Genomic DNA, 12233 nt, shown 5'->3' with positions numbered 1-12233 from the left:
GTTTTGGTGCAAACCACTGAAATTGGATGTAGTCATCATCTCTGCGGTTCATTTTTGTTTTGATTGATTGATTGTTGGATTGTTTGTTTGTTTGTTCGTTTGTTTGTTTGTTTTCACACTTGTTGCTATTGGCCGTTCTTGTCTTGACAACACATCTTCCGGATCCGAAGTTATATGTTACTGTATAATAACCCGACATACCCGAAATGGCCCCTTGTCGAAATACCCTACTGGAAGTACCCTGACATGCTATAAATAGAACATGACGCTTATGTGTATTGACAGCTAGCTTCTTCTGGGTGTACTGGATCGACCCTGCACGCACGAAGTGTACCACTACAGTTCAGCTACAACGAATCAGTGGAGAAGACAGATTTTTGCTACCTGCAGGTGCAAGCAAGCAAGGGTATCGCGCACTCGCTTGAAACAGATCGTTTTCATGAAATTCGAGTTTACTTGTGTTATTTCAAGTGTACCATATCATAAATCTGAATAGGTAAGTAAAAGGAGTATTCATTCTACTTCGTGATAAATGAAAATTGTATTCTCTTTCAGGAAGTGATATTCACTGTCAATTCGTCATTTGACAGTCCCGTTCCTTGTTATCTGTGTCTGGTTTTGTCCAAAGTTCCGTGGCGCGTGAAATGATAGACGAGCGCCTCATCAGGCCCAGGGTCCCATTTCATAAAAGATGTTAGGATGGCAACTCTTACTGAAATGGCAACTTCCAATAGCAACAGCCAGTCAGGAAGCTTGATTCTTGTCGTTACTATGACAATTGCCATTCCAGCAAGAATTGCTATCAATCATAATTCATATCAATTTTTTTTTTTTTTTTTTTTTTTTAATGAAATGGGGCCCAGGAGCTCAAAGAAAATTTCAGGATGCAGGTGCCTAACGTTATCGTGGACCTTGATCGCACATGAGACTAAATCTCCAACTTGCCTAATCTATACACAAACAAATTAGCTTTTTTTTTCACGACTGAGGAGTGAAAACATCGAACCGAGATTCAACCCAACTGTGTTCGCACTGTCGTGTGCAGAGACAAATGACTAGAGCTCGACACTACGTCATTGAACACTAACTGTAGATCTTATTGAATTTACTAATATTAGTTAGGCCTCTAGGTCTAGCTAGACAAGGCAAGACAATTAAAAGGAAAGTTACAAAAATTTATTCTGTGGCAGGTAGGACTTTCATTCATGGAAAGAGTTCCATGTACGCCCCAATAATCTAAAACTCCGGGGTCCGTGTTACCAGAGGACATTGAGATCAACGTTAACCCTCACCCTAACCCTAAATTATTTAAAGCCACTGAAATTTAATGATCTATCATTTTATATACATTTCGCTTCATTTTTTTTCCCATTTTTTTTTGTGTGGGGGGGGGGTACATACATTGTATGGAACTCTTGCCTTGTTCATGAGCCATACTACATTTATACATTTTATAGCTTGTTGAATCAGACCGTACATTTAATACTACTGCGTGAGGGGCTCACCCTTTTGGCCAATTATCAGGCATTTATATTCAAAGACTTACAGTATTTTCTTTGTTAAGCAGTGCAACAAGTGTAAAAAAAGAAAGAAATCATACTATTTAATCAAATACTAATAGTGAACTTCAGGTAGAAGTCTGTATGCTGTCCACTATTAAATTTACAGACTGTATTTTTACCGAACCCAGCCAAGTCTGTTCATGTTGGGTGTACTGTAGAGTAATTATTCCAGTTAACGGCCGTCTGGCGGTTTGCGGCCACTACAGCATATTTGGTAATATAACGCTGAACACAGCCACACACTTTATACATGTATACCACACATTTACTAACACACTATCATTCTACAAAAACCAACCAATAACGTGGAAAAAATCTCCAACAAAACTGAAATTTTCTCACTTAAATGATGACATCTCGCATCAAAAACTCTATTTTCGGTACTTCTTAACATCACAGTTAAGGATTAAGGGTCTAAGAAACTGGATATTTTGTCGTTTTCCCGATGTTTGCGGATTTTGAATACATGTCCTCACGTAGAAATAGAACTTTCGCGAGCCGATTTGGGCCGCCATTTTTTTCCGGAAGTGGATGTTACGACCGAAAAAATAGGAAAAGCATGAGAAAGACAACAATAACACCGCCATGCCTGTTTGCGGTCAGTGCAAGCGCACGAGCCCTTTTCACGTGCTTTCGCAATGGGACTTGGCGCTTATGCAACGTTCGTGAGCCAAAATGAAGGCGTTTAGCAGAAGATCATGGAGCACGCATGTATCGCATAGGAATTGTACATTGGGCCGCAAACCAGACTACCACGGTCGCAAACCAGCGGACGCTCTACCGGATCGCGGCCGTGGTCTTTTTTTGCTATCGCGATGGACATTGGTCTTGCGATTTTCACAATATTGTAAACTGGTAAGTGGTCAACCGCTATGATATAACCTGGGTTAAAGCAATTAGCAAGTTTGCGTTTCAGAGTGGAAAAACCCTTATGCGGCCACAAACCGCTACTTTTACTCTATTAGAAAACGAGGAATGTTCGCGTGCAATTCAATTTCGTGAATTCTGCGAGCGGCAACATTCACAAAGTTAAAATGCACCCGAAAGTTCTTGCCTACACAATATGCATTGGATGCCAGTGGCAAGTCGCGAAAATTTCATGCTGCGAGAAAGGCTGTCAGCTCCAATTTGCGAAATTTTCATGCCGCGAATATATTGTGTTTTATAGTATATATCTAGATGATCATAATAATGTTCCTCACGGTGTGCAAAAGGAAGTACAGTATAGTGTGTATTGTTTATCTCCTGTACAAATAGATTAGCAGTTCCTTTTGAAGCAATGAGGATTAATAATATGATGATTATATCTTTAAATATCACAGTACTTTAAAAACTTCAATTCATGATACATGATTCAGTAATATATATATATATACACTGTATATATCAGGGGGTGTTTGTTGATGTTTAAGGATTTAGTGATTAAGATTATTTTTCATTTTCAACTATACCATTGCTATATTGCTCTGTTACAGCACAGGGGGAGGAGAGAGGGGGAGAAGAACTTGTTTCATCTATCATGGCAAGAGATGTGTTTGGGAGGGATGCCCTGATGCCCCCATTTCCAGCCAGGCAAACCATATTTGACAGTGCCCAGCAAATGGACTGCTACCATGGAAAGCTGACCAATAGTGAGGTAAGCATCCACATTGCAACTTTGAACTTATGCAAAAATAGTAGTCAATAATGTAAGTAAATAGAAATAAATAAATGAATAGATAAATCAATAAATGAATCTAGATAGATAAATAAATACATAATACAATAGATAGAAAGATACAGGTATACATACATATATACATGTGGGATAAATGTTAAATAATGATATTATAATGGAAAATGAATGAAAATACCCCCCAAAAAGAAAGAAAGAAAGAAAGAAACAAACTTAACAAACTAACAGATGAATGTTACAATGTGTGATAGTATTGAGTTTGAAATTTATGGCAGTATGCTGTCCTGTCCAAGAGGACTGTAGATAGTTACTTTTGTCATGTCAGCCATTTAGAGCCATGTGGTTATACAAGACCCACACACTTTCCAAGGTGTCTATAGGAAGAGAAGAAGCTAAATGAGAAGGGGTGAACTGAAAGTCATAAAGATGTTTCGGTACTTACTTTCCTTTCCATTTTCACAGTATTTTCTCTCTGACCATACTTAGCCATAAAAGAAAAACATTCACAGTGACTTTTATACTTCTGGATCCTTTTCCCCTTTTTGGTTTGTTTTGTTTTGGATATCAAATAAGCCATTGATCAATGCACAGATGCATATTAGATCAGGAAATTGCATTGTCTAATTTAGTCTTCTGTATCAGAAATGGCCTTTGTATTGTCCTGCTGTCCTGGCAAAATACTGTAAAACCAGAAATATTTTTATGCATTTTAATTTTGTGAATTTTGTGAGAACCAAGAATTGATAAATCAAAATGCACTCAAAAGATCTTGTCTACACTATATGCATTGAATGCCAGTGGCAATTCGTACAAATTTCATGCCAAGAAAAGGGCCTTGGCTCCAATCCACGAAAATTTCATGCTGTGAAAATATCTTGCTTCCTAGTAAATGATTATTTCTGAAGAATATTTGCACTAGAATGTAAAATGTTTTGCTGCAAATATGGATCATACAAAATTCTCTCCATGCACATCAAAGACAAACACATAAGAACACAAGGAAAGATGTTATCACATACAAGATCCTTTCTTTGACTGGTGCTAAATGCATATGTACAAAACAAGTTAACAAGTCTGTGTGATCAGACTTATTTCTCAATCCGTTGTTCACAGAAACAGAGCTTCCTGTTTGTATGCATATTTAAGCTGATTTTTAAGTTGTATAATCTTTTTGATTTATTGTATGTGACATGTGAAAAACTTTTGAATACCACCTTTAATAGGTCATTTGGTATAGTAATTTCAAGTTTTCATTTCTTAATTTTTGGTCATGATCTCTTTATGCAAATGCGATCAGTACAGATACGGATACATCTTCTTCTTTTTTATGCCTCCGCCACGAAGTGGTGCCGGAGGCATTATGTTTTCGTGTTGTCCGTCCGTCCGTATGTCCGTACGTCCGTCCGCTTTCGTTTGCGCAATAACTTGAGTAATATTTACTGGAATTTTACCAAACTTGGTCCAAGTATGAAGTATGATGGGGCAATTATTTGATTAGATTTTGGGTGAAATCGGCCAAAGGTCAAAGGTCAAGGTCAAATCATGAAATTGTATCCCTTTTAGGCTTTACGCGATAACTCAAGACTGGATGGAGCAAATTTCACCAAACTTTGTTTGAGGATGATGTATAATGGGACAATTACTTGATTAGTTTTTCAGTGAAATCTGACAGAGGTCAAATGTCAAAGATCAAGGTCAAATCCTAAAATTTATCTGTTTATGTGATAACTCAAAACTGGATGAAGCAGCTTTCACCAAACTTGGTCCAAGGATGATGTATGATGGGGCAATTAGTTGAGTAGATTTTAGTGACATTGGCAAGAGGTCAAAGGTCAAACAGTCAAGGTCAAATGCTACAAATGTTGCAATTTCCCCCATATCTATGCAATGCCCAAAGGTATTTTCTTGAAACTTGGTGTGGACATGTACTACTGCGTAGAGATTCTCCAGAGAGAGTTTCATGTCATAAGGTCAAAGGTCAAAAGCTCAAAGGTTAGGTGAAAATGTTGCAATATCACTTTTCTCGCAAATGGTTCAATGTATCTTCGTGGAACTTGGTACATACGCATGTACTGACTGGCAGGGATTATCTAGGGAATTTAGGGGTCATGGTCCAAAGGTCAAGGTCATCTCAAAATTGTACTATTTCCCTCATATACTAGTATATGCAATGCTTGCATTATTAGCTTCAAAACTTAATACATGCATTACCTAATGGAGATTCTCTGGGAAATTTCCAGCAAGAAGGTCAAAGGTCAAAGGTTAAGGGTCAAACGCCAGGTTTCAATGCCCCCCCCCCCAAAAAAAAAAAAAAAAAAAAAATACATTTTGTACCGTCATTGCACTCTTTCTTCATACCTTGGAAATTACTCAATGCATTTAAACTTATAAAAAGGTCTGTCAGAATTCAAGTAAAAATTCTCAATTCCCCATATATGTGTACCTGCACTCTTAAAAAATTAAAGCAAACCCAGTTCAAGACATTTCTGACAAACCTGTCATTTCAATATTTTGCCAGTTATGTGAAACTGTCATGGATCACACATTGTGAAGACATTGTACTATACGCCTATTGGGAGAATCATGCATTATGGCGGAGGCATCAGTCGCCATAGCGACATTTCTAGTTTCAGGGTTATTTTTATGGGATGAGGAGATTTCAGTTTGTTGTTGTGTTATGTTTTTGTTGTTGTAGCCAATTAACAGGTTTAAAACCTCCCAAATTCCTCAACCTGCTCTGTGAATGATGATGCTGCTGTCTCATGATTTATATACCACTCACTTGATGGATGAAAATATTTGTGTATTATGCATGAAAATGTTTTTAGAGAACAATGGAATGTTTTTGGGAACAATATTTACAGGTCGGAGGGTTGAATGTTTACATGAAAGCATTTAAAAGCTAGTTGCAACTCTTGCTGTGTTGATTGTACATTCCAATTTGTTCTTCTGGTAGTGTCATGTCAGTGTAAAGTTGTTGATGTCATTGTAATCATATTGTCTCCCTCCTTTTTACCCCCCTCCATTCATCATCCTCTGCTTGTCATCCTCCAACACACTTCACCAGGAGGATAAGATCTTCAAGTATTACCTCGACACAAGAGGGGCTTATCTGTTGAGGAAAAGCAACTCACAACCAGACGTCCTGGTGATTTCCATTGTGTAAGTGCAAAGTGTCAATTAACAGGGTACTTTGTAGTCTTTGTCAAAGGCCCTCTCACTGTACATAGTGATTGTGAGAGGAGCAGGCAGAGGGTCTCTGTGTAAGACTAGTCAAGCCTGTAGCAAGAGCCAAGACCCAGAAAGAGGGCCTGTGAAGATCTGTTCGAATTTTGTTAAATTACACCTTGGAATAATCAAATTGTGCATTCAGCAATTGATAGCAAAAATCACGACCAATCAGGAGAGGCCGTCCAAAGAAGTGCACGTTTTTACAGTGATGGCCATTGGGCGAAGCAAGCAATATCATTGGTCAAAGCTACTAACTGAATTAATCAGCAAGAGTGGTGCATGAGTTTTGCTTTATCTTAGTCATAGATAATAATCACACTTGCAAATTTCAAAGGGCCTTAGGGCCGAGGCACTTGGCTTTGGTTTTCTTGCTCTTTTCTTATGACTGTGAGTGCTCAACAATACTGGTAGCTCCTTTAATGAAAAGACTAGGTGCTACACTGAGAGGGAAAGGCAGCCAGAGTCTTCCAATGGATACGTGATAAGATTAATGCTGTGGTCACCTGCACTGAATGACAAATACCAGTGGTGTGTGACTGTTACACTTTCCTAAAGTTTGGTACTCAAGATACACAGAAATGCCTTCCAAATGACCTGTTTGCAATCACATATGAATTCAATAAATACTTTTTTTTTTCTCTCAGGAGATGATCCCAACTGCAAGAAATCTTGCCCAAGATATTTGTCCATGCAAACTGAACCTAAGTATTGATGTGCAGCTTTGGAACCGTTTTGAATAGCTTTAATGTAAAAGCTTGTTATCAGGTCCTTGGCAAAAAAACTTGGCAAAAACTAGACATAATGCTGAATGGACCATTAAACTTTCCTATTTTTCTATTGCCTTGGCCATATGTACATTACAGTGATAAAAATGATTGAATTAAAAATTAATTTAACACACACACACACACAAGGAAAATCCACAAAGTTTGAATTACATAAATTGATAGGTAAAGAGTTTATTGTGTTGTCAGTCGGGGAGCATTGTTTCCATTCTTTAATTCCGTAGGATTCCTTGTCGTGTCCAAGCTTTGTTTCAGTGTTTCAGTGGTTGGATTGTTATTACACTTCAGATCACTATACCACAAGCACAATGTACTAGTAGACTGCAAGTTGGATCACAAAAGTGATCACATATATGTAAGTGAAAATTGGAAATCGTGTGTGGGATGTATTTTATAACTCAGACAAGTAGTAACTTCGTAGCTTAAAAGAAAACTTCTATAAAAAGTTCTTAATCAGTTTTTGCAGATTTTGTCCTTGTACACTGTTCTTTTTACTTAAAAAAATTCAAATAAACAAAGAAAAATAAAGAAAATCCAGGAAGTTCATTCATTGTAAATATCAATTATGGTGATTACATCAATATTTGTGTGTCTGTAGTTTTTGTGCTTGTGCAGATTTGAAGGTTCCTATTTTCATCTGTAAAATTTGCATCATCTAATGATGTTTGCATATATTTTTTTTTTTCGAGTTTGGCTGGAAAACACTTCCGTTCGTTGAAGGAATTACAGCTTGTTATATATCCATCCAGCTTATGTTTTGTACCCTACCCTAAAACATACATTGAAACCCAGAATAAACATGATACTGGTACAAATTATTGCACAAACAGCATTTGCTGTGCGTATTTGCTGCGCTAATCTGATGGTATCAAAAAGACCTTAATAAGTGTGTGAGTTCTCAGAAATAGATGTTTCTGTGACAACTCACATGACATCTTTCTATGCCAATGTGCGGAACGGAAGCCAATCTTTAAGTACTGTAATGTCTCTCTGTGGGTTCGTAAAGTTTAACATGCGGTTACCAATGAACAAGACAAGTCATGTGCACAAGTGCCATCTGTACTAATTGGATGAGTTTAGAACAGCGGAGCCAGGAAGGAAGTGATACTGTTTGAGATCAGAATCGTGTCTCACACCCTGCGTCCCTGTTTCTGCCACAAGGCTGCACTTTTTTACCCAGCAATGTGTAAAATTCTCTTATTTACACACACTGTAGTTTCAGGGGCAAACCAATTATACACAGCCCAGTCGCTGTAAAAAACACCGTGCTCGACACGGCGTCTGGTCTAGCTAGGGCCGGGTGCAAATAAGACTAATGTGCTAAAGTTTTTTTCAGAGTTTTCAAACTTTTGGTAGGCAGCCAAGAGGGACACTTAAATGTGCCTTATTTCCCACCCTCTTGGGGTAGATTAATCCTTTGTTTGCCTCAAGTGCCAATTGGTACAGAAAAACCCATAGCATTTAACACACTATCCACAGTCCTTGGAAAAAACAACAACAAACAAACAAACAAACAAAACAAAAACAAAAACTCACCAAGTTTAATATCTTCCTCAGTGTGGGTGTATAAGCTTATGATTAGCTACATGTATCAAAGTCTGTTGCACTCGTAATTAATAGGAAATTTGTGAAGTTGTCAGCTACAATGACATAAGAATCTAATGTATGCCCCTGTAACGCCAACTGACATAAATATTTAAAATGTACATCCCCAATTCCAAGTGTTGACATAATTGAATGTAATGTATATCTGCCTGAAACCAATTGACATACGTGTATATATCTCAATGATACCAATTGCCCATAAAAATGTACTGAATATCCCCCTAGTTCCAGATGTAAGAATCTGAATTTGCCTGAAACCAGCTGATAAAGATAAAAAAAAATCAAATGTAAATAGTATATCTCCTGATACCATTTATTGATATAGGAATGTAGTGTACATGTATCCTCTTGAAACCAATTGATAAGAGTTTCTAATGTACCAAGTATACTGCCCTGATACCAATTGCTATTCAGTGATGGAAGTCAGGCAAGTAGCTCTGGTGTAAATGTGATGAGCGCAACCTTTTCAAACAATTTATATGTGCACCTCCAACTGTAGCTGCCAATGTCTACATGACCAATATTATTCTGTGCCAGTAGGACTGTGCATTTGCCAAAACTGTACACGAAGTCAAACTGATTGCATGATTGTTGAGTTGGTGATATAGTATGTAAGCAGACTGTCCACAATCGTCTGTTGGTTACTGAAAATTGTGAGATAATGATGGAAAGAGGGCTAGCCTGAATGAAGGAAATGATTGTAGAAAGATAGATAGACAGAAAGAAAAAAAAAGATTAAAGAAGAAAAAGTGTAAATAGCGAAGAATTACATGTTTTTGTAAAAATAGGATAACAGTATCTGGATATCAGGACACATTTTGCAGTCCAGTACCGGCCGCACAGAAACGCTGTTAGTGGGAGGTTTGTTAGCGCTATCAAGTCACTAACAAATCAGCCACTAACAGCACGGGCAACGTGACCGCACAGAAAGCGCTGTTAGAGCGCTGTTAGACACGTGCGCTGTTACGGCGCTGTTAGTGGATTTAGCCTTAGAGTTAGGCAAAATCTATGCGATTTGTGCGTAAAGGGAAGCAGTTTGATGCAGCGATACACAACGCATTGTCTTTGTGAATGGCGTGAGTGTATAAGGGGAGTTCACGGTTGTGATTTGCACGTGTGCAAAACAAAGGACAAATGAGAATTTCTGTGTATTTGTCACTGACTGAATCCTCGGGCAACTATGAGAATCTGAATTATGTCAGTACAATGTATGATTTTCAGACTATGAACAGGTGTAGGTCATTCATCGACAATGCTAAGCAACATTTCTCGATGCATCTTGTCTACATTGATTTAATACAAGATGCCATGCTTCAACAAGGAATTGTTGTCCACAACACAATGGTGTTCAAGTTATTTGACAGTCTGTGGTTTAGGCGTCAAATGAAACATGCGTTAACCACAAACTCCCAATTCACATTTCAACACAGTTCGAGCACTGCTTTCGAGAACTGATATATCCTGAAAAATTCACTTTCCCTTATCTTGGTCTCATGCCGTTACCATCCGCAAAATCAACGTCTCCCGCAACCCGTCACATTCTCAATTAGTTTTCGGGTCAATTTCGAAGAAGGTTTACTTGGGAGACAACTAGAGCGCATACATTCAGCGCGCACGCAACAAGAAACCCTAACATTGCCACTATCGGTGCCCCTGGCACTGTTAGAGAGTTGATAAAACAGCACCACTGTTGTTAGCTTCTGTGCGGCCTCGCGATGTTAGGCTAACAGCGCTGTTAGTGAATTTGACTAACAGCACGCTTCTGTGCGGCCAAATCGTCGCTATCAGCGCTGTTAGTGCGCTGTTAGCGCTAACAATGTTTCTGTGCGGCTGCCCCTGCACTTTCATATTTTCTGGTGTGAACTAGACAGTGGACTGACATAGGGGGAAGACTAAACGGAGATTGTAGATATGCTGCCATTAGCAATCGCTGATTGTCTTTGAAATAATTATTCCTGTATTGAGATACATATACCAACTATTCTTACTTCTGTGGACAAATCAATCTATGTATTTCACCAAAAAAAAAGAAACAGCAGCTGGTGGTGTGAATGCACTAATATCTCCCTAAAATACACATAGAATTTACCATCATCACAATCTATTCTCTCGGTAAACAAAATCATAATTTCCTTGGTATCTTTTTTATTTGTATTTATCAATTCATTTCATCATAATAAAATATGAAAGAAACATGCAAATGTAAAATTGAGTCAATCATAATACTACACAGGTGTATGAAGAGGTTATAGTTGCTTGGGATACTGCAGGAACTTTAAAGAGATTTGTCAGGTGTATTCCCAAATTAAATAAACTGACTACAGTGTTTAAGTGATTACTTACATGATACTTGGAGAAATACATGCTTTGTTAACATATCTTTTCACCCCTTTTCATATCCTCATGGCAGGGTTGACCGCAAAAACATCTACCACATCAAGGTGCACCAGCGCCATGGAAACGTGTGCATCATCCAGAGCACAGAGGAGTTCTCCAGTCTGGCGGAGCTCCTCCAGCACTTCTCAAGGTGCCCCTTTCCTGCTGTCAAACACAAGAACCTCTATCTGACCAGAGCCATTCCTAGTGGTAGTGGTGGTGGTAGTAGCAGCAGTAGGGCCAAGCAAGCCCTTCCCCCGATGCCAGGGGGTAGACCACCACGTCTCTCCCCTGAGCAGAAGAAGCCGTCGATCGACGAGCGACCTCCAATGCCTCTTCCATCCGTCCACGATCCCATTTACGCCGAGACCCGCCACCTGTACTCTCGTGTGGACAAGGTTGAGTCCGACCAGCTGGACCTGATTCTCCGGCTGTGTGCGGAGGTGGACAAGGAAACCTGCCAGCTAAGTCGCATGAAGTGCTCCTGTGGACTATACATGGAGGAGTCGACGCTCATTGGGTCCTGGATGATGCACCGGGATACCGAGGGCGAGTCTACCAAAGGGCGTGTCTTCTTCCTTGACACCAAGACCAACAGGTCAATGTGGCGTCTGCCCAGTCAAGTGGAACAAGAGCTGAAAACTCTCTACCCAGAGAAGTGGAAGCGGGTTGAGAAACTTATGAAAGAGCCAGTTGCCAACTATGACTTTTGAGGAACAATTTATGGGCTTTCTATTGTCTTCCTGCAAACCTCAGGTGTTACTGACACTTCTTGGATCCACTGCTTCCAGCTACCCAGGTTCAATACACTCTCCATGTGACAAGAATATTGGCATTTTGTTGCAAAATAGCTCTTTCATACACTTAATACATCTTGAGCCCAACTGAGGGAAGATAGTGACATGTCTTATGACATAAGGAAGATCATTTATTCCAAGATTGTAATTGTACAGTAACAATGCTGAAGGAAACTATATTAGAGTATTTTATTACAGATAT

General features: G+C 38.9%; 1 protein-coding gene across 1 annotated transcript; it reads left to right on the top strand.

Annotated features, from left to right (window-relative positions):
* The first annotated feature begins 416 nt into the window (after window positions 1-416).
* Window positions 417-11995, top strand: LOC140241854 (uncharacterized). The gene is made up of 4 exons (XM_072321609.1): window positions 417-496; window positions 3038-3198; window positions 6305-6399; window positions 11269-11995. Exons 2-4 carry the CDS (start codon window positions 3082-3084, stop codon window positions 11945-11947), a joined length of 891 nt encoding a protein of 296 aa, XP_072177710.1. The 5' UTR covers window positions 417-496; window positions 3038-3081; the 3' UTR covers window positions 11948-11995.
* The last annotated feature ends 238 nt before the right edge of the window (window positions 11996-12233 follow it).

The sequence above is a fragment of the Diadema setosum genome, chromosome 2 (genome assembly GCF_964275005.1).
Source record: "Diadema setosum chromosome 2, eeDiaSeto1, whole genome shotgun sequence".
Taxonomy (NCBI): Eukaryota; Metazoa; Echinodermata; class Echinoidea; order Diadematoida; family Diadematidae; genus Diadema; species Diadema setosum.
This window is presented reverse-complemented; position numbering and strand designations above follow the sequence as displayed.